Consider the following 24,067-nt stretch of genomic DNA (forward strand, 5'->3'; position numbering starts at 1 on the left):
AAGACTTTGAAGCGTTCATGATCATGAGATGTTGCTCGTCCGATAAGTCAGTTTCAATATCTACCTACATTTTACAATTAAACAAAATTTGTTAAGCGTTTCTTTTTGGCAACGGCAAGGGAATCAGGCCACACTGATGGTATGTAAAGAAACATGACCAGCAAGAGATAAACATCTGCGAACGGTCGGCACAGTTATGTCGCCCTGTTTAATTGTTTCTTCACAACACTTGAAGGACTCCAATTTGTAGGAATGAGAGAACACGCAGCTGTGGAGCGGCAGAAAAAAGAGTTATTGAACCTTTTGGTTCAAACCAAAATGAATCCACGAAGCAGTGGTTTCACAAGCGAGCGCCTGTCTGTTAAGAGGATGGAATAAGGTTAAACATTCGTGTAGCTCATGGGTTATCATATTCTCATCCAGTATGTACTCCACGTGTAATAAAAACTTTATGTTCAATATAATAACGTTTATTGGTCAGTCGCAATCATAGAGAACAATATTTAATCAAGTCAATATGTCACATATCGAAACATCGTGTGCCACGCGGGGTTTGCACCGCAGCTCGAGCCAACGCCGATCTCCAATGTGCGCGGCGTAGGCTTGGGCGCGTAATTTGAATTGGTGTTTGCCACACATTCTACAGAGACCCCCTCCCCCCTCCCTAGGCAATTCTTGTGCCTTTGGTCTCCACACCAAATGCGCACGGGGCGAAATTTGTCGCGGCCCTAGGCACACAGTTCAGTGTGTATACCTCATGTTTGCCAAATCATATTGAGCCCTATGAAGGCTATTTCCTAGCCTTCTTCCATTCTAAGGGGTTATCCGAAACTTCCTTTCCAGCTATCCCTTCCCAACTTTCCTCCAGGGCCTTGCAGTCGTAAGTCGGGGATTGCAGTAAAAAAACATTTTTCAGAGCACTTATATTTTTTGTATCTACTTAATTTAATATAAACATATTAATATCAAACCTATTTTCCTTTTCAGGTGTAAGCAGAAGTGTAAAATGTATTTACCATTACACATTCTGCCAATTTTAAATCTTCTATAATGGGGGACGAACTATCATATAGGCTATTTTCCTGTTTGATTTTGTACATTATTCTTTATAAAATAATAGGTGAAAAGAAGAAGTCCTTCTGTAAAAACTGTATTCAAATTGGTTAAGAAATGAACCAGTAATTAATATTTCAAATATTGCTACGTGCAGGAGTGTGCGTAGTGAGGATATCGCTCTATCTCTTTCTTTCACACGCATCCTAATACCGATGACGTCACGTGCGTGTATTGCACCTCTTTTCAGTGCCTTGACACTTACCGAAATTCAATTACTTAATACTGAGTTGACTATAAATAAAAAATGTTTATGAAAAAAAACACAGACATATTATAAACCATTTAATTATCAAAATATACTAATGTACAATAAATAGAACACCATGACCTTATAATAAACGATTTAACGAAAAAGATCCAAACGAAATTGAGGTCAAAATTATTACTAGCATTGCGTAGACTCTCTCGAATTGCGGAGAAATATAACTTTTGAAGACAGCCCCAAGTGTTAACAAATTAAAGATTAAAATCAACAATATTTTATCCATATATATAAAAATGAATCCCTATTTCTCTTGGTCACGCCATCACGCGTGAACGGCTGGACCGATTTCACTATATTTTTGTTGTGTTTGTTATTGTCAGCAGAAGGTTCTTATGAAAGAGAAAAATCAAAAAATTGCGCGGAAAATTAGAAAATTTAAGAAAACTTTACGTAAATATTAATTTTATATAACTGTCAATTGCTTGAAATAACTGTCAGCGATTGACAGAATGCGCCCTACAAATTCATAGTTAAGACGGGACAACGTCTGTCGGGTCAACTAGTTATTAATAAACATCTATTTTTAGTTTTGTAGCGGGAAAGGCTTTCCATACAAAGCCGCTTGGAACACCTAGTATATTTTTTAAACAAAGTCCCCTTTTCTGTCTGTATGTTATCGATTTTCTCAAAATCTGCTGAACGGATTTTTAAGAAATTTTGTATAGAGATAGTTTAAGACCCTGGGAAGGTTATAGGCTACCTTCTATCCAGGAAAACTCCTTCACACGGGCGAAGCCGCGAGCAAAAGCTAGTATATAATTTGGATCATTTTCGTTAATTACTTTCCAGTACCTTCGAATAACACCTTTACCCTTAAACTTATATTTTCTATTGCGAGAGATGAATTCTATAATTCGAATATTGATATAAAAATTATATTATAAAGCATGTTCTATGTGTATTGCCATGAACTAAATGTCTGTTTCAGTAACAGAGTATTTGCTGTATATATTTTATATCCGCCCAGATAGCAACCTTATACAGAGTGTTAAAAACCGCCACTGTGGCCCACATTCGCGTTTCCAGATCACCCTGTATAACTGAAGAGGGAGTGATGCCAGCGCAATACCCGCTTTAGACCTTCTTATTAAAGATCAAATATTTATACAGGATCATTTTAACATCGCGTTACTGAATGAAACCACATACTTATCTACTTGGAAATAACACTACAATAAGTTACTTGAGCCGTAGATGTAAAATAAAAAATGTAACGAACAAAATAAATATTAATAAAAAGTAATTTTAATTTTACCCGCTCTAATGCCATTACTACTCTAAGAGAATTCGTCGCAGCGAGATCATACTTTCAGTCAGAAATACACCCACACGCCATATTCGCATTAAACTACAAAATTATCAAAAATTTAGGAAACTAAAACCAGGATTTTTGGTGAAAATATTAGTTATTAATGAATGATTTTTGTCACAATGTCAGCAAAGAGGAAGACGAGTATGTGGTTTTAGTAACGCGATGTCAACATGACCCCGCATAAAGCTTCAATATTGCCAATGTTTTACAATTATTCAAAGATTATAAACACTATTCCTATTCACCCCTTTGTTTACGGTAGTATATAAAACACATTTGTGACGAAACCCGTTTAATACGAAAATAACCTCAATAATATAAAAATAGTACATCACACATATAAATATAAAATGTTTTGTAAATATATTCACATATATTCACCCGATGATGTAAAAAAAAGGTGGAAAAATCTGTTTTTATAAAAAAAAATTGGGGTCATTTTTTTCCCTGAGTAACAATTAATGCCTATTTTAATACATGGTTCCTTTTTAAAATTCAGGGTCTATTTCTGGCCCCTTAATGTAAATCGGTTATAACGTTGAAGGGACTACCAAATACTCTATATACGATAGTAATTATAAACTGTTATATCGGTGAAGGAAAACATCGTGAGGAAACCTGCACACCTGAGAAGTTCTCTATAGGAATTTCGAAGGTGTGTGAAGTCTACCCGCACTACAGCGTGGTGGACTAAGGCCTGATCCCTCTCAGTAGTAGAGGAGGCCCGTGCAGCAGTCGGACAGTATATAATACAGGGCTGATATTATTATTATTATATACATGTATTCCCCCTTGACATTTCGTTATAAACGATTACTTTCTTCACAACAGTTACAATTCGTTTATTTTAAGCCATTTCTAATATATTCCGATCTCAACCTTCAATCCGATTTCAAGAACCAATCAATATTATTTGTAAGCGTGTCAAAAATATTTGTGATAGCCTAGTTGGTTGTGGAACGGACTGCCGAGACGAATGTCCGCAGGTTCAAATCCCAAACAGCTGACTTTTCTATAATTATGTGTGTATTTGTTAATTATTGCTTGATTTAACGGTGAAGGAAAACATGCAACCTGCATACCTGAGTTCTCTATATTTTGAGGGTGTATGAAGTCTGCACTAAAGCGTGGTGGACTAAGGCCTAATTCTCAGTAGAGGAGGCCCAACAGTGGGACAGTATATACAGGGCTGATTATTATATAAATATGCAAGGCAGAGAAACTTTAACGTTTATTTTTGCCACGGAGAGCGCTGCTCTCTTCTTTTATATTATATCTTCCATTGTTTATTAATCAGTTGTTCAATATCGAATAATAGCAAATACTGATGGTAGATATTTAGGTATATTATTTTGGTAAGGCAGCGCTCTGAGGTCCTGGGTTCGAATCCCGGGTCGGGCAAAGTGATATTTGGGTTTTTCTGCTCAGTATCAGCCCGGAGTCTGGAATTTGTGCCCGATATGGCGATAGGCTCGCCCCCTATCACATCATGGGACGGAACACACTTGGCGAAAAGTGGGTGCCATGGTTGCGCCTCTGCATACCCCTTCGGGGATAAAATGCGTGATGTTGTGTGTGTGTGTGATGGTAGGTCTCTCATATGTGAGAGTCCTGGGTAGGTACCACCGCAATGTCAATTTGTACCAAGCAGAGTTTAGTCACTGTTATGTTTCGGTTTGTGAAGTAGCCAGTGTAACTACTGGACATAATAATTAACATCTCATGTCTCATGGCGAGCGCTGAATACCAAACACTTTGTAATTCAAGGCGTTGGTGTTTCTACTGTTTATAGTTATCGCTTACCATCAGAACGGCAAGCTCGTCTCGTCATTCACAGCAATAAAAAAAATACAGAAAACAAAAAAAATTGTGTTAATGAAAAAAACTCAATTTTGAACATTTCTACATTTAGCATACATCTAGTCTTCTCTCTGGTCTATGACTAAGTCTTGCATTATACTTTTCATTTAAAATACTTTGATCTGATTGGTCCATTGAGATACAAAAAGTCGTTAATTCAAAATGGCGGTTAGTTAATTCTAAATTTAAAATTAGAGCATTTTCCTAATCATGTAGTTGAGGATGCCTCCGTTCCTGAAGTAGGTGAGGTCCACTTCAGTATCGAATCTTACTTTCACCTGGAATGACTTGCCGGTGTCCACCTGGAAAAAAAAATAGTGTCAGTCATCGATATATATGTGGAAATGCTAGCTGTTCAACCGAATTGTACTGCAATCCATTCAAACTGACTAGAATGGTGTCAATAAAAACATGAGTGTCAATTATCGATACGTATGTACGAACACTCCCTGTTCAACTGAATTGTACTGCAATCAATACAAACTGACTAGAATGGTGTCAATAGTGGACTGTCTAGTACATCATCAGTAAAGTCCACTGAACACATCGATATATATGTACTACGTACTAGATTTGGCGTTCTAAACATTTACTGTTTTCAACTGAATTGAACTGCAATCCATTCAAACTGACGAGTATGGTCAATACTGACAGCTTGTGGTTGTGTACGGAGTGGCGCTCATGATATAAGAACTCGAGTCTAAGTGTACACTTGGATTTGAATAAAAAATATTAATCAAATAAGTAGAATCATTTGTTGTTAAACTGAATAAATAGGTTACAACAGTGACGTTTTGTTATTTTAGTTCAGATTTTGAACAAATAGTTTATATGGACGTTCGTGTCTATAGAATATACATCGTATGTATGACGTCATCAAATATTTTTGTTACAAGTATCAAAAAAATATAAAAAATACATAATCGAACTCAGAGTAGAAAAATTAAGAAACTGTATTTTTGTTTTAGGCGCGTTTACATTTTGAAATGTTGTCAATTGTGTCGACTGAGGGCTAATCATCTCATCAGTCGACACTATTGGACCCTACTTACCATCAGGCAGTGGGGACACTTTACAATGTACGTTTAAGAAAACATTCAGTATACTAAACATCTCTGGTAGCTCTCTCATATGTGAGAGTCCGTCTGGGTACCACCGCAATGTCTATTTCTACCGCCAAGTATGTAGTCACTTGTGTTCCGGTTTGAACTTTATAGCCAGTGTAACTGGACATAATAATTAACATCTCATGTCTCAGACGAGCGCAGTGGAATACCAAACACTTTGTAATTCAAATGTCTTTAGTATAAATTTTATCCCTAATTTAAAATGTCCATAGTTATATGAGTAATTTTAATAGTTGTTTACAAATAATAATAATTATTCTTATGCTTTGTTTTGACGTATCATAAGTGCAACTTTGTTGGACTACGTGATAAATAAAGTATTTTTTTTAATGTGTTAGTGTTTCTCGGTCGTATCGCTTACCATCAGAACGGCTAGCTTGTCTCATCATTCACAGCAATAAAGATCCTCACCTGCACATCAATAACCTCTCCAGGCGCGACGTTCTCTGGTACATTGATGGTGAACCGCTCGCTTCCAGTCAAGCCCAGGGTCTCGGCATTCTCCCCCATAAACTGCAGCGGTATGATGCCCATCCCCACCAGGTTGGAGCGATGGATGCGTTCGAAGGATTCGGCTATCACCGCTTTTATACCCTGGATGGAAGATGGCCAGGGGTGAGTAGAGGAACGCTGGTTACAGAACGTAAGGTTATTACATAGGTATGAGTCACGGGTGATCCACGGTTATGTGTCACGGGTGACTCTCGTTCATGAGTCACATGTAAGGCTGCTATCACCTCAATTTCCGATGTCGGATAAACACGACAAAAATCCCGGATATATGGGCGAAATATGTTTTTTTTCCCGGACAGTTCTAAACATATTTTTGCAAGGCGCGCGGGCAGAGATGGGAGTGTTCGACCGTCGACTATTTTGCCTTGCCTTCTTGTATGTGGGTTATGAATGAATTTGAACTAAGATTTATTTCAATTTACCGCTTATCTATAGCAATATATTTGACACATTTCCTGATAACATTTTTTTTAAAACCCTCGGGATTGCTCACGGTTCCCGAAAAAATGTTCGGGAACGTCTACTCTACTCCATGCCATACTCCTTTCCCTATTCTTAACTTACCAACAAGTAAGGTCCCTTAGCGGCCCAGTCCCTGCTGGACCCTGACCCGTAGTCCTTCCCCACCACTGCTATTAGGGGCACGTTCTCTGCTGCGTACCTGAGGGTCAAATTTTACGAATAATATGTTTATGATGTGATATTACAAGCTTAGTCATACTAGGTTCTATGGGCCGTATTATTATAATGTGCATTTCAAGTTCGCTCTCAAGTGCGACATTGCTGATACGCTGTCGAATTAAAGTCAACATCTTAAGTTCAACGCTATTCAATAAACAAATAATAACATTCCAAATGTCATTTTAAGTCACAAATGTCATTTTAAGTCAAACATTTCAAGTCACAAAATTAGACGGATTTTGACAGTTGAGTTTTGTTTATTAAATGCTAACTCAGCTGAGAATACGCTCTTAAATAACAACTTAAGCTAGATAACTTCTTATGTTTACGCGAATGTTAGACATTAAAATGAGGTGGAAAAACTAAAATATTAAAATCGCGATAAAATATGAAAAATAGTTTAACTTGTTTATTAAATAGCTCAATACATTTACGCGTGCATTCGTAAACGTTATTTATCTAAGGAGCATTGCTGTGATAACAAGTCTGTTTCTCAGCTTTGTTTATCTGACAGCCAACTAGATTCAGGTTGTATCTCAATATTAGCCAATCGCAACGGCCCTATGTCTACGCACTGCGAAGGTTGCCATGCCGTCAGCACTGAGAAATAATAACGCCTATTCTTAACTGGTTAATTATAGACTCATCGTCAACAGCCCCTTTATATTTTTACTTAAACGACACCATAACGTATACTATAATGTACAAATTCGTGTTAAGGTCACCTGGGACTCACCTATACATATCTCAAAACAGTCTCCTTTTCTGTCTGTATGTTATTTTCTCAAAATCTACTGAACGGATTTTTATGAAATTTGGCATGGAGATAGTTTAAGACCCTGGGAAGGTTATGGGCTCCTTTCTATCCCGGGAAACTCTCTCACACGGGCGAAGCCGCGAGCAAAAGCTAATGTATTTACAAAATTATAAACCACTAGCGACCCGCCCCGGCTTCGCACGGGTGCAATATTTCTCCACTATTTAATGTTATTATTATACATATAAACCTTCCTCTTGAATCACTCTATCTATTAAAAAAAACGCATCAAAATCCGTTGCGTAGTTTTAAACATTTAAGCATACAAAGGGACAGAGAAAGCGACTTCGTTTTATACTATGTAGTGATTACAAACCTGTCAGCAGCATCGAATATGTCCATGACATCTCCGCTGGGATGGTGCGTGGTCCTCGGCCCAACCGTGGGCGACATCTTGTTGACGATGCGGATGTTGGCGAACGTGCCGCGCGACATCACCGCGTCGTTGCCGCGACGCGACCCGTATGAGTTGAATTCGCGCGGCGTGAGGCTGCGGAATTTATAATAATAATATAATAATATCAGCCCTGTATTATATACTTGCCCACTGCTGAGCACGGGCCTCCTCTACTACTGAGAGGGATTAGGCCTTAGTCCACCACGCTGTAGTGATTGGTAGACTTCACACACCTTCGAAATTCCTATAGAGAACTTCTCAGATGTGCAGGTTTCCTCACGATGTTTTCCTTTACCGTTAAAGCGAACGATAAATGTGGGATTTAAATTGTTTTATTGCATTTGAATGGAATTGACTGTCTCGGTGGCGTAGTTGTACTGCACTTTTATCCCGAAAAAGTTCTTTACGCATGCGAAGTCGCGACAAAAAGCTAGTATAACGCTAAATTCCGGCTAAAACACAAATTTAAAATGATTATAATGATAATTATGATGTTGATTATGATGATTATAATAATGATTCTTAATATGCCGAGTATAATAACTATTACATTATGAGCGAAATTGTATAAATTATTCAGTAATACTAGTAATTATTTTGCTTATGACTATTACCACGATGTTAGTGATAATATGCTAAATAATCATAAAATTATATTACTCTTATTAACATTATTAATATAATTTTAATTATGATAATAGTAATGATGACCGATTAGCTATAATCACAATAATTATATGAAAAGGGTTAAATTTATTCTGAAAATTATGTCACTTATGATTATAATTATATTGATTATAATGATTCTAATAATGATAACCATAATGATCATGTCTAACATGATACATACTATAAGGAGATGAGCTACGTATGAAATAGCGAAACCTGATGACACAGCGTCACCATTGAAAGCCCTGTATTCATTTGTACTTAAATATATGACAATTTTATAAAATAATTTAATAAATAAGAACAAAATATTTGGTCAGAGCTCCCTGTTCCGTTTACAAGGTCTATCCATCTTTTTGCAATTACTGGCTTTTTATTTGAAGAACATATCCCTGTAGATGGAATAGGGCTCTCTGATCATCGGATTCGCCCCTATAGTAGTCCCTGACGACGTATCTCGCTTCTCACCTCCTTGGGGCGAGATATCTAGCTGCAGGCGAGTTATCCCCCATATAGATAGAATAGGGCCCTCATATCTCGCTACTCACCCCCTAGCGGCGACGTATCGCCCCTATAGATAGAATAGGGCCCCCATATCTCGCTACTCACCCCCTAGCGGCGAATTATCTGGCTGCAGGCGTGTTATCACCCCTATAGGTCCTATGTCTTTACATATCTCGCTAATCACCCGGTACGGCGGCGCTCTGAGGTCCTGGGTTCGAATCCCGGGTCGGGCAAAGTGATATTTGGGTTTTTCTGCTCAGTATCAGCCCGAAGTCTGGAATTTCTGCCCGATATGATAGGCTCGCTATATCACATCATGAGACGGAATACACTTGGCGAAAAGTGGGTGCCCTGGTTGCGCCTCTGCATAGCCCTTCGGGGATGAAATGCGTGATGTTGTGTGTGTGTGTATGTGTGTGTGTGTGTGCTACTCACCCCCTAGCGGCGAGGTATCTGGCTGCAGGCGAGTTGCGGGCGATCGAGCCGGCGGGGGAGATGTGATCGGTCGTCACCGAGTCGCCGAGCAGCAGCAGGCAGCGGGCGTTGTCTATACTCTTTATGGAGGGGAGGGACTGGAAAAAAATGACAATTTTATATTTATGTTTACATGAATGAGACATTGATGTAAAACTATTTTAAAGATTTATCGAGGTTTTTTTTATAATTTTCTCCTGTTTCGAAGACTGCCTTCGTGGTCTCGGAGGGAGTGTGATGTTAGTCCAAAGAGTCAAAGTTACAATATCTACCTGAATTTAACAATGTTATTTTTTAGCTGATTACGGTCCGATCTACTCAGAATGAGCTCACAGTGCATGAAGCCTGGCAGGCGAACTTTTGAGTTCATTTTTTATTACTGCTCTATGTAATTGCATTTTTCATTATTGCTCTATGTAATTGCATTTTTTATTATTGCTCTATGTAATTGCGAAGTTCTAGTTACATGTCATTCAAATTGCAATTAGTCCAGTATTTTTTTACACCTTTTTTTTATAATTTTATCGGCAAAAATAAAAAAATATGTATCTAAATGAACTCACCCTGGTCATTCCGTCAAAGAACGGTGGCTTCTTTATGTAAGTGGAGTTAGGATCCCACCCATACAGCTTCCCTTGTGGCACTGACAACGACTGCCATGATGGGGAGCCCAGCTCTATCTTCTCGTACACCTGGAAACATTAATTCTATTTATCCCATTCCCAGACGGTCGACTAAGGTCTAAAACCCTCTCAACAGAGGTACATTAATAATAAAGGAGTTTTACCTCTTTGAACATGCCAGGGATGACGTATTTGTTCTCCACTTCCTGTATTTCGGATCTGGTTGGCCATATATCGCGTAAGTACACCGCACTGCCGTCCGATCTCTTACCTGTATACATATATTATAGTCATTTTAAACATTTAACCCGTGACATATCTTGAATGTTTGCCGGCAAACATTGACAGCTACATGACATTACGCGTGTCACGGAAAAATAACCTTATTATGTAGTATGTAAGGTTATAATTCCGTGACACACGTAAATTTCATGTAGCTGTCAGGTTTGCCGGCAAACCAAGAGAGCCCAGGAGAATGTGCCTGCCTCGGTGGCGTAGTTGTACTGCATGCGCGGTACGGCAGCGCTTTGAGGTCCTGGGTTCGAATCCAGGGTCGGGCAAATGATATTTGGGTTTTCCTGCTCAGTATCAGCTCAGTCTGGAATTTGTGCCCGATATGGCGATAGGCTCGTATCACATCATGGGACGGAACATACTTGGCGAAAAGTGGTTGCCGTGGTTGCGCCTCTGCATACCCCTTCGGGGATAAATGCGTGATGATGTGTGTGTGTGTAAAATGTGCATCATGGCGTGGTTGGACGTGGAATGGACTGCAGTGAGGGATGTCAGGATCCAAACCCAAACACGTCTGACTTCGAAGTTATGTGTTTATGGAGCATCGCTCGCCTTAACGGTGACTTACTGACTCCAAAATTGGTAACCAGTGTATAGGTAATATATATTTTTTTCCTTTTTGTGTTAGTAAAAATCAGTATACGTTGTGGACATCATAGTCGACACCATTTTAAGGGATTTCTGATTTATCTCCGAAGTTAAGGGTCCAACAATAACTATATGGGACCACACGGGAAGTACAAATTTTCAAATAAAAAACATCATCAAAATCGGATCACCAGTCAAGAGTTCTGAAGTTACAAACACAAAAACATACAGTCTAACTGAGAACCTCCTTTTTTGTAAAGTCGGTTAAAACTTACCCAACGGCTGCGTCTCGAAGTCAATGTCCACGGTGCCGGCGAGAGCGTACGCTATGACCAGCAGTGGGGAGGCGAGGTAGTTAGCTCTCGTGTTCGGATGGATCCGACCCTCGAAGTTGCGGTTACCGGAGAGCACTCCGCAGCAAACTAGCTCGTTCTGGAGATTATTTAGGTTTAAAATTATTTTTCGCGATTGCGCCATGGAATTCGTGTGCGTATATTGTTACAGTAGTAAACTATTCTTTCATGTTATACACGTGCTAAGATATGTTATACACTCATCAGCTGCATTATACCCTACTCCAGATACAGCATACACTCATTCAGATGCAATAGACACTCATTCAGCTACATTACACACTCATTCAATTACATTACACACTCGTTCAGCTATATTACACACTCATTCGGATACATTATACACTCATTCAGCTACATTACACACTCAATCAGCTACATTACACACTCATTCAGCTACATTATAAAATAATGTCCCCAAAAGCTGTCAGTATGTGATCGATTTTTTCAAAATCTACCGAACGGATTTTTGTACGGTTTTTACTGAAAGATAGTGCAATTCTTGAGGAAGGTTTAGGTTAATAGTACATTATGGTTTTATGTAAATTGACTGAAATATAACGATTATTGTTGAAGAGATCGCATGTTGGGTAAAAAATCTCGTGGGTCGAGATATACGTGGGAAATACTTTGTGACATACTGATTTGACGCGGTTAAAGCTGCGGGCACAGCTACTTCAGACATATTACATACTCGTTCAGCTATATAACACACAAATTTTAATGCATTACACACTCATTCAGATACATTACACACTCATTCGGCTACATAAAATACTCATTCGGATACATTATACACTCATTCAGCTACATTTCACACTCATTCTAATACATTACACACTCATACAGCTACATTACACACTCATTCAGCTACAATCCACACTCATTCAGCTACATTATACGCTGATTTATGGCCTCAACTGAAATAATTTACCTTCTCAATAGTGTTAGCGATGTTGTCGTCTATTGGTCCAGAGTTGCCGATGCAAGTCATACACCCATAGCCGACGATGTTGAATCCAAGTTTCTCCAGGTACGGGACTACGCCAGACTCCTGCAAATATGGGGAACGTAAGAAATTAGTAATGAAAGAAATTATAGACCGACGACTTGAAAAAGTCGGGATGGATTGCGGCTGCCTGTGTTTTTTTTATTATTTTGAATGACGAGACGAGCTTGCAGTTCGCCTAATGGTAAGCGATACGACCGATAAATAGAAACATCAACACCTTAAATTACAAAGTGTTTGGTATTCTATTGCGCTTGCCATCCTGAGACATGAGATGTTTATTATGTCCAGTAGTTACACTGGCTACAATTTTCAAACCAGAACACAACAGTGAGTACACATTGCTGCTTGGCGGCAGACACTACGGTGGTACCTACCCAAGCGGACTCTCACATATGGACAGACCTACCACCTATCCAGGATGGTTGGCGCTTTCTTATAGAGGCCTCGTTTCGCACTGGACGACATACTAGTTGATTCATTGAGGATGTAAGTACGTAGTTTTTCGCCTCTGTGGTCAGGACGTCGACGTCGGACAATACTTGTGGATTTTTAACACGGTTTTACCGTAAGAATTTAATTAAAGCGTGTCAAAATTTCCCTGTATAACTTGATCTTCAGCCACAGGATGTCCACTGCTGAACATGGGCCTCTCCCAAAGATTTTCAGATTGACCTATTGTACGCTGTATGCTGTAGCAGCGATAGCCTAGTTGGTTGTGGAACGGTCTGCCGAGACAAATGTCCGCAGGTTCAAATCCCAAGGGCACACAACTTTGACTTTTCTAATAAAAAAAAATTATGTATGTATTCTTTGTGAATTATCGCTTGCTTTAACGGTGAAGGAAAACATCGTGAGGAAACCTGTATACCTGAGAAATTCTCTATTAAGAATTTTCGAAGGTGTGTGAAGTCTATAAACCCGCACTAGGCCAGCGTGGTGGACTAGGGCCTAATCCCTCTCAGTAGTAGAGGAGGCCCGTGCTCAGCAGTGGGCAAGTATATAATACAGGGCTGATATTATTAATATTATTATGTCATAATTTCCCTGTATGACTTGATCATCAGCCACAGGATGTCCTCTGCTGAACATGGGCCTCTCCCAAAGATTTTCAAATTGGCGAATTATAAGCTGTATAACTTACCCTCAAATAATATGTGACCACTCCGGACCCTGGAGATAGTGACGTCTTGATGTACGGAAGAACGCTCAGGCCGTTCTCTACTGCCTTTTTAGCCAGAAGACCTAGAACAAATAAATAAATTAGTTTTATTATATATTTTAAAATAGATGTTTCGATGACTGCAGCCTTCATGGTCATGTGGTGGAGGAATGGAGACAATTTAAATACAAAAAAAAAACGCGATAGAATCAGAAAATTGTTTTTTTCTATAGCTTTTTTCCAAAATAAAGGAAGAAATTTTATTTTTTTTTCTAAATTATATAATGCACTAGCTGACCCGACAGACGTTGTCCCGTCTTAACTATGAATTTGCAGCGCGCATTCTGTCAATCGCTGACAGTTATTTCAACAAAATAAATTTATATTTTCGTTAAGTTTTCTTAAATTTTCCAATTCTCCGCGCAATTTTTTGAATTTTTTTCCTTTCATAAGAACCTTCTCTCTTATAATTGCATCTTTAGAACTATACAGTATCTATTACTAAGTAATATTAGTTTGCTGGTGGTAAGAGATATTTTATGTCCGCCCGGATAGCGACCGTATACAAGTTAAAACCCGCCATAGTGGCCCACGTGTCGCGTTCCGTTGTATATCCTGTTCCAACAGGCATAATTGTGGCAACTATCAAGGGGTAATCATCTCTGGTCAGTCGACATTCTATTGGACCCCACTCCACTTACCATCAGATGCAGTGACGTCACCTTCCCATGCCTAAAAAGAAAAGTCACTCACCGGCGCCGAGCATCACGCTCGGATTTGACGTGTTGGTGCACGACGTGATCGCCGCGATGATGACTGAGCCGTGCGTGATGCTGTACGTGTTGCCGTCGGAGAACGTGAAGTCGCCTGATGACGATAATTGGGCGGGGGACAGGCCGTATCCTTTGAATCCGATCTGGAGACAAATAAGATAGCTCTTAGCAGTTTTAACAATGGCATAACTTGAGAGGCAGCTGAAATTGCCCACCTCTCCCCTAACCACGTGTTTTCTTTCGGAGAAAACGCGATACCGCCACTGGTGGGCGAGTGGTACGGTTATGTTGATTTCACCGGTCTTACAGACCAATGTCACTCGGGAGTATATCACATCTGGAGTATTTTGTCCCATGATGTGATAGGCTCGCCTCCTATCAGACAACACACGGCGGAAAATGAGTGCAACAGTTGCGCCTCTACCTACCCCTTGGGGATCCCCCCGAGGCAATTCTTGTGCCCTCGGTCTTCACACCTCGTGCCCGCACGGGCGACTTTTGTCGCTCTAGGCACACAGTTGTGTGTATACCTCATGGTTGCCAATTCACATTGAGGCCTATGAGGGCTCGCGAACAATTCCTAGCCTTCTGCCCTCCTCCCGTCCTAAGAGGTTTCCTTATCATTCCCCCACACTTCCTTCCAACTTTCCTCCAGGACCCTACAGTCGCTAAGCCGGGGGTCCAGTATTCCATTCGCGGCATACCCCAGTGTTGTTACCCAGAAAAGAACCCCTTCGGCATAAAAGACGTATGTGTACGACATTTTATAAATAGCAATTCAGGCAAATGAAAATTCATTACTTAGTGTTGATTTTGTTTACAATCATTATAGTGTCAAGGTTACGTTCAATTGTCTGTTTATCACGTCTTGGGTAATACTCGACTTTAGGATAAGATGTAAATTGATCATATAATAAGACATTAAAGCTAAAATGTTTTTATTACATAGATACGTTGTCCGAGCTCAATACTGGTAAGACGAAAGCAAGGTAATTGCCCGACATTCACTTAGTCCACCTCCAACCACTGTCGCGGCTAGTCTGCTTACTAACTTTTTATATTTTTATAGATAAAATGCCTTCCTGTGTTTTTAGACGATGTACAAATTATACTCCAACTTCCAACTAAAAAAATCGTTTCATTTCATACGTTAGTAATAAGTATACACTTTTTAACTTATTTTTTAAACTAATAAATGCATTTTATTTGACTGTCATGGCGACGGGGCGGTCGACGTTCGGGCCCATTCGGAAACACTCGGGTCCAGTCGGGCCGTATCGATGCGAGCCGCTAGGGCTGTGACTATAGTAAATACTGCGCTGTTTTTATGTGCAATTTTGTTAGTCTATGACGCGTCTATTTGTAAAACGTCATTGCATTAAACTATATAGTTAGTTATAGATCGAACATCAGGTATTTTTGCTCCAAATGTTATTACCATTTAGTAATAAGTCGTCTTATTTGAAATGTCCGCGAGATATTTATACAAAAATAATATATTTACATCAAATATGCTAATAATCGCATTACAAAACGTGCAAATCCATGGAAACATTATGAAGTATTTTACATTGTTTTGCTATTTCACTGTAGATTGAGTAACCATCACACAAGCGCAAGATTTTTGTATGACAATCTTTCCAATGTCCGTTCTATATAATACTAGCGACCCGTCCCGGCTTCGCACGGATGCAATGTTGATACGAAATACACTACAGAAAAACTGTGAACGTTGTATATAAAACATAGCGGCCCGCTCTGGCTTCGCACGGGTATAACATAACACAATAACAGTATTTCTCCACTATTTAATGGATGTTATTATACATACAAACCTTCCTCTTGAATCACTCTATCTATTAAAAAAACCGCATCAAAATCCGTTGCGTAGTTTTAAAGATTTAAGCACACATAGGGACAGAGAAAGCGACTTTGTTTTATACTATGTAGTGATTACAACTCTGATCATATACTAAAATCCATGTTCACAATACTATGACACAGAATGCCAGAACACATTGTCCGCAATGACTGCTATTGGGCCGTAAGACCGGTGAAACCAAAATAACCGTTCCACAACCCCCCTTCTTTCCCCCCATTACCCACTGATGGTAGCGATAAAGCGTTTATTGCCCGCGAAAAATACGCTGATCCCGGCACGCTCATATGGACCTTTAGAGGATCATACCTTGTAATAATAATAATATCAGCCCTCTATTATATACTTGCCCACTGCTGAGCACGGGCATCCTCTACTACTGAGAGGGATTAGGCCTTAGTCCACCACGCTGTAGTGCGGATTGGTAGACTTCACACACCTTCGAAATTCCTATAGAGAACTTCTCAGATGTGCAGGTTTCCTCACGATGTTTTCCTTCACCGTTAAAGCGAACGATAAATTCACAAAGAATACACACATGAGTTTAGAAAAGTCAGAGGTGTGTGCACTTGGGATTTGAACCTGCGGACATTCGTTGTGGCAGTCCGTTCCATAACCAACTAGGCTATCACCGCTGTCATACCTTGTATACGATCGCTATCCGGGAATATTCTACCAGTGTTTAGTTCCCAACAGACTGAAACGTGTCAAAATAACAACGAATAAAAAGATAGTATCGTTTTTAATATAAATGCTTTCTTCGTTATTGCGCGAACGTTTCCGCTTCGTACGCAAAATTGTAACCTTGCTGTTTCAACATTTATGTTACACTTATTTGGTTGTTTATGCAATAATTATTGCTCGCGTCTTCGCTCGCGTTAAATTTGGTTGTATTAAACTAACATTTGCTCTCGTCTTCGCTCGGACGAAATGGGGTGCCGGACTTATTTTCGTTCTTTACTATTATCAAATGTTTACATAATATAAATTATAATACAGAAGGAATTATTAAAATCCGGTAAAAAATCAACTAGTTATTAGTCTGAATTTCGGTGGAAGGGGTAATTAACAAGAAACAGGAAAGAGACGAAATACCCACGTGTGACGTCATCGGGAATTACGACGCGTGCGAAAAAAAGAGATGAAGCGATATCCCCACATCGCGCCCACTTCTGCACATTACAATATTTTAAATATGAATTATAAGCTCATTTTTAACCAATTTTTATGCAGTTTTCGCAGGAGTGCTTCTTTTTCGTATTATTAACCATTACATATAGAATAATGTACAAAACCAAGCATAGGCCGGTCCCCTATTTTCATTATGTATAACAAATTTTTGTCCGCGTCTTCGCTCAGGCGAAATTTCCATTATGTACAACTAACATTTGCCCGCGAGTTCCTCCACGTAGAACATTCAAAAACACAGAAACGTATTCTTTTCCAGATTACTAAAACTCAATTGCAACCCGAAGGTCCCATTTATTTCGGGATAAACAGTCCATATTGTTTTAATCCAGGACATGATCTATCCGTTCCCGGTTCCCGCGTTCTTAACATTTATAATATAACTAGCTTTTGTCTGCGACTCCGATCGCGTGACGAAGTTCTATCGGGATAAAAGTAGCCTATAGCAACTCACGACTAAAAAAAACATTATCAAGATCTGTTCAGTAGTTTTTAAGATTAGTTTGTTCAAACAAACTCTTCACCTTTATATATAAGTATAAAATACAAAAATAAGGAACTGAATCGCTGAGCATGTATTATTTTTCAATAAATATATTGACCTGGCGTTAAGACGATTCAGTAGTGTTTCCGTGGTGCGTGATTAAATGTGAATTGATTACTAGCGACTTCTAGTGCGGTTTCGGGAGCATATCAAACCAAATAACCTGGCTAGCAGTGGTGAAGTGTTTATACAACCAGGTTCCTACCGGCTTCCCTTTTAAATTTATATACGTTGGAGTGTGTTTTCTGTTAAACGCGGTATGTTAAGGTACTATTTTTTTTATCTCGAATTACCTTGTGAAAAAAATCACTGCTAGCTACTGGATTTTATCGAAATGAAACTAGTTTTGGGTAACTATTTTTTACGTTTGCGAATGTTGGATATTGATAATATCAGCCCTGTATTATATATTTGCCCACTGCTGCACGGGCCTCCTCTACTACTGAGACGGATTAGGCCTTAGTCCACCACGCTGTAGTGCGGGTAGACTTCACACACCCTCGAAATTCCTATAGAGAACTTCTGTTAGATATTGAAATAAATTTGTTTTACGGATTTTCCTTTTATAATTTTCTCCTGAAGTTTTGAAGACTGCAAGCGTTCATGGTCACGGCGGAGTGAGGTGTTGGTCATCTGATATCAAAGTTACAATATATACGTATATTTTACAATTATTTTTTGTTATATAATTTCATATAAAAAATCGCGATATAACCACGAAAAACAGTCTCATTTCAATGGTTTTTGGATTTTATCGCGGTATTTTGTATTTTAATTATTCCACAGCTAATTTAACTACTTAATGCTTGACATGTTAGCCGGCTAACATGCCAGTTACATGACATTACGCGCGTCACGGAAATATAACCTTATTATTTATTACATAGTAAGGTTATTTTTCCGTGACACGCGTAATGTCATGTAGCTGTCATGTTAGCCGGCTAACATTCCGATGACAAATAGGTTAAATAAAATATCTAATTCTAAATGTAGGTAGATAGAAGCTAACTTCGAACAACCAACTGCCAGTCAGCCGTGACCATAAAGACGGAAATCTTCAAAATGGCAGAAAGTTAAAATAGAAAAAACAGCGATTTTAACCGAAAACAAGTTTTATTCCGATGTCTTACGGTCGAACTCGAGAAATCACATTATATTCGGACCCCTAATCTTCAGAACAAGACTAGCTGGTAGTCTAATGGTGAAATATTTGAAAATAAAAGCGGGTTTCAGGTAAGTTTCTTTTCTTTTATAAGAAGAAACATTTTCTTCTTCCTCGGCGGCGTAGTTGTACACACTGCGAGTAAAACTACAGCGCTGAGGTTCTGGGTTCGAATCCCGGGTCGGTCAAAAATAATTGTGACTGGGTTTTTCCATCTTAAAACACAGTCGCAACTCGGAAGTTGGCTGTGTGATATCCCCGTAAGCACGTAAAGCCGTTGGTCCTGATCTGTCCCCGGTCATGTCTCACCGGACTATGAGAAGGAACAGAGAGCTTGTGTATTGCACACACTCGTGCACTATAATATCTCCTGCTGATCTCTCTCCGGTCATGTCTCACCGGACTATGAGAAGGAACAGAGAGTGCTTGTGTATTGCACACACTCGTGCACTATAATATCTCCTGCTGATCTCTCTCCGGTCATGTCTCACCGGACTATGAGAAGGAACAGAGAGTGCTTGCGTATTGCACACACTCGTGCACTATAATATCTCCTGCTGATCTCTCTCCGGTCATGTCGTCTCACCGGACTATGAGAAGGAACAGAGAGCTTGTGTATTGCACACACTCGTGCACTATAATATCTCCTGCTGATCTCTCTCCGGTCATGTCTCACCGGACTATGAGAAGGAACAGAGTGCTTGTGTATTGCACACACTCGTGCACTATAATATCCTGCGTGGCTGATCTCGGTTGAGATTTATCGCTATGGGCGAAATTCGCTTAGGAAAGAATCACTCGTATAATAAAATTGTTACAGGCCGATGTCTACATTATAGATATTGAAAAAAAACGAATATGGAGGTCATTATTAGACTAATAGAAGACAAAACAATAGTTTTTAGAATCTGTATGTTTGTACACGCGTCACGCAATAACTCTTACATGGAATTAAATGCAGTTTTCACCGATCTATTGCTAGCGGTCTAACTTAAAATATGGACTTCATATTATCTAGGGAAAATATAAAGCGCGACTTTTGTCGCGAGAAAACTTCTCTTAGAGTAATTGTAGTGTCGTTACGGCTCGTAAAATAAAATTACTTTTTATAGATATTTATTTTGTTCGTTACATTTTTTATTTTACATCTACGGCTCAAGTAACTTATTGTAGTGTTATCAAGTAGATAAGTATGTGGTTTCATTTAGTAACACAATGTCAAAACTACTCTACAGTTAACGGAAAGCATGTAGCTCTTAGGAATAATATGTATTTGGAGTTTTTAGAAAAGAAAAATCCAAAAGTATTTTTAATTTCGCCTCGCGCCCACTAAGGCCGCCAATGTCTGTCTGTATGTAATCGATTTTCTCAAAATCTACTGAACGGATTTTTTATGAAATTTAGTATGGAAATAGTTTAGGTCCCTGGGAAGGTTATAGGCTACTTACTATCCGAAAATTTATAGCGGGACTTTGATCCCGGAAAACTTCTTTACGCGGGCGAAGCCGTGAGAAAAACTAGTAAATTATGAGGCTTTAGTATTAGATAGGTATCAAGACAGTAATAGGAAACTGTGACGTCACCAAGTGGCACCATAACGCTGAGTGCGTGAGAGAGATAGCATGATAACCACACCACGTCCCCACCTCCGCTCACAAATATGTTAAATATGAATAACTGCTTTATTTTTTATTTATGCTTCACACCAACTTAGTGCCCGTACGTCATTGAAAATCAGCGCTACAGTATCAGTCATGCTGGTACTGCAGCAAGAAGCTGAATGGGGGTTCCCATTGTTGGCACAATGGGTATAATTTTGTATTTTTTCTTTAAGTATATGTTTTGTTTGTCTCTCCTTATATTGTACATGTTATACTGTTATTGATCCAATAATAAATCTTTCTTTCTATTTTTCAACCAATTTAGATGCCGATTTCACAAACGAATTTCTTTTATTAATTATTTTTTATTACATATAAAATAATGTACAAAATGAAACAAAGGAACCTTTTTGTAGAAATAAAAAATACCTAGAACATTTCAATAATAATTTACGAAGAAACATTAATTTATCATTAAGTTTGCGGTTAAATGATAGATTTTTGATAACTTTATACAGAATGTTTGTTTTAATAACTCTCTGGAATAATGAATTTTTACGTTTACGCGAATGTTAGACTTTAAATTTAACTATATGTCGGATATTGAAATTAAACTACTTTTCGCATTCTATCGCGGAGTTTTATGTTAGTTTTCTCTCGACGTTTCGAAGACTCTACAGCCTTCATGGTCACGGGGGGGACTGAGGTGTTGTTCATCCGTAAAGTTAAAGTTACAATATCTACCTACATTCTGCGTGGATCGGACCACCAACAGCTAAAATTTTAAAAAGTTTTATAATTTTAAAATGTTGGTATATATTGTAACTTTGACTTTACGGATGAACAACACCTCAGTCCCCCCCGTGGCCATGAAGGCTGCAAAATCTTCAAGCAAAAAATCGCGATAGAATCCGAAAAGTAGTTTAAATTCAATGTCTAACATTCGCGTAAACATAAGAAATCGTTATATTTCGGATTTTATCGCGGTATTTATATATAATTCTCCCGACGTTTCGAAGACTACAGCTTTCGTGGTCACTGGGCGGTCGAAATCCGCTAAATAATATAATTAATCTCTCTGGAAAAATATTTATTGTGTTCTTTAAACTGATAAACCAAACAAGCAAACCTTTTTAGTCACTCGGGGTAGAAGTGTGAGTGGAACGGTTATGTTTTCACCGGTAAGGCCCAATGTCACTCTGGAGTATAGGATCGAGTCTCTAACTCCTGTATACCCCTCACTGGCTCCAACCAAAACCCGCGGTGTCCTTCGGCGCATACGTGACGGCCCAGAGGTATCTATTATCATGTATTAGCACCACTTGACCATTAGAACGGTTATGTTACCGGTCCTACGGCCCAATGTCATACCGAAGTAATGCAACCGAGCGAGCATTCGACCGAGTCCCTAACCATAATTTTAGTAACTAGGTATTTTCGCTTACCCTAAGCCAAGTTTGAAGTATCATGTTTAAAAGTCATTTTCGCTGGTGGTAGGATTTATATCCGCCTAGATAGCGACCGTCCGCAAGGTATTAAAACCCGCCATAGTGGCCCATGTAAGTGTCGCGTTCCGGGATCAGCATGGGTATATCCGATTGCAACATGCATAATTGTGATGACTGTGGAAGGGTCATCAGTTGACTGATGAGAGATTCTTTCACTGGTAGCAGGGCTCTCATATGTGACTCCGCCTGGGTAGTTAGCACCGCATTGTTTATTTCTGCTGCCAGCAGTGTGTAGTCACTGTTGTCCTGTTTGAAGGACATTGTAGCCAGTGTAAGTACTGGACATAAGACTTAACATCTCATGTCTCATGACGAGCGCAGTGGAATACCAAACACTTTGTAATTCAGGTTGGTGTTTCTACTGTTTATAGGTATCGCTTACCATCAGAGGAACGGCAAGCTCGTCTCGTCAAAGCAATAAAAATACGTATTGATAAATAAACGCCCTATATATACAAATGTGGTTAAAACTAGATAGCGGTCAATTGATAACTATATATAAGCTTGGTAGAGAAATATGACTATAATTTGTATACGTAAGTGTCATTTGTGAACGTAAAATTTACAATTAGTTATATTTGTCAGTGTTATTTTTATTTACGCGAATTTTGGACTATTGTGGTACTAGGTATTTGCAAATTGGTAAAAAAATTTGGTACTTGAATATTTGTCAAAATAAATGTACGTTACGAAATATAATCGAGTGGCGGTGACCTAATTCTGCACGCGCGGTACGGCAGCGTTCTGGGTTCGAATCCCGGGTCGGGTAATCTTTGGATTTTTCCGCTCAATATCAGCTCGGAGTCTGGAATTTGTGTCCGATACGGCGATAGACTCCTATCACATCATGGGATGGAACACACTTGGCGAAAAGTGGGTGTTCTGGTTGCGCCTTTGCATACCTCTTCGGGGATAAATGCGTGATGTGTGTGATATTATGACGATTTTTCTGTCTTAATACTTTCATTATAACAAAAAATATAATGGATTGAATACTTTTTTTCGAAAGGTTTCTTTTTAATATCATACGTAGCGGACTACCGAGACGAATGTCTGCAGGTTCAAATCACAAACACACCTCTGTCTTTTCTAAAGTTATGTGTGTATTCTTTGTGAATTATCGATTGCTTTAACGGTGAAGGAAAACATCGTGAGGAAACCTGCATACCTGAGAAGTTCTCTATAGGAATTTCGAGGGTGTGTGAAGTCTGCCCGCACTACAGCGTGGTGGACTAAGGCCTAATCCCTCTCAGTATAGGAGGCTTAGCAGTGGGAAAGAATATACATAGCCGATATAATTATTATATATTGTACGTGAGTAAACCCTGCCCATTTAATGCTTATTAATCACATGCCATTTACGTTCCTATGCAAATGTATATTATAGTCAGAATAGAATGTATTTAGATTTCTTCTAACTCGAACCTGTACAAGACTGGAAGAAACCCAGCCGTTATAGAGATATTTGGTGACTTAGCTTTGGAGTGATATTTATCATAAAGCTAAATCACTGGATAGTTCTGTGCGGCGATGCTTCGAGAACATTCTAGAAGATTCCCAAGAAGATTTTTAGATAATAAGACTTATCATCTCATATCTCAGGTTGGCGAGCGCAGTGGAATACCAAACAGTACTTTGTAATTCAAGG

General features: G+C 39.0%; 1 protein-coding gene across 1 annotated transcript in view; it reads right to left on the bottom strand.

Moving 5' to 3' along the window:
* Window positions 1-4,549: 4,549 nt before the first annotated feature.
* LOC115451560 (cytoplasmic aconitate hydratase) overlaps window positions 4,550-24,067 on the bottom strand; it is a 54,906-nt gene continuing 35,388 nt past the window's right edge. The window contains exons 12-22 of the mRNA XM_037439947.1: window positions 14,518-14,680; window positions 13,747-13,847; window positions 12,528-12,647; window positions 11,516-11,672; window positions 10,523-10,629; window positions 10,299-10,427; window positions 9,697-9,833; window positions 8,008-8,181; window positions 6,758-6,854; window positions 6,092-6,274; window positions 4,550-4,855 (exon numbers count right to left, since the gene is read on the bottom strand). Of these exons, the coding sequence (XP_037295844.1) occupies window positions 4,745-4,855; window positions 6,092-6,274; window positions 6,758-6,854; window positions 8,008-8,181; window positions 9,697-9,833; window positions 10,299-10,427; window positions 10,523-10,629; window positions 11,516-11,672; window positions 12,528-12,647; window positions 13,747-13,847; window positions 14,518-14,680 (1,479 nt within the window). The 3' untranslated portion in view covers window positions 4,550-4,744. The remainder of the gene's footprint in view (window positions 4,856-6,091; window positions 6,275-6,757; window positions 6,855-8,007; window positions 8,182-9,696; window positions 9,834-10,298; window positions 10,428-10,522; window positions 10,630-11,515; window positions 11,673-12,527; window positions 12,648-13,746; window positions 13,848-14,517; window positions 14,681-24,067) is intronic.

The sequence above is a fragment of the Manduca sexta genome, chromosome 1, assembly GCF_014839805.1.
Source record: "Manduca sexta isolate Smith_Timp_Sample1 chromosome 1, JHU_Msex_v1.0, whole genome shotgun sequence".
Taxonomy (NCBI): Eukaryota; Metazoa; Arthropoda; class Insecta; order Lepidoptera; family Sphingidae; genus Manduca; species Manduca sexta.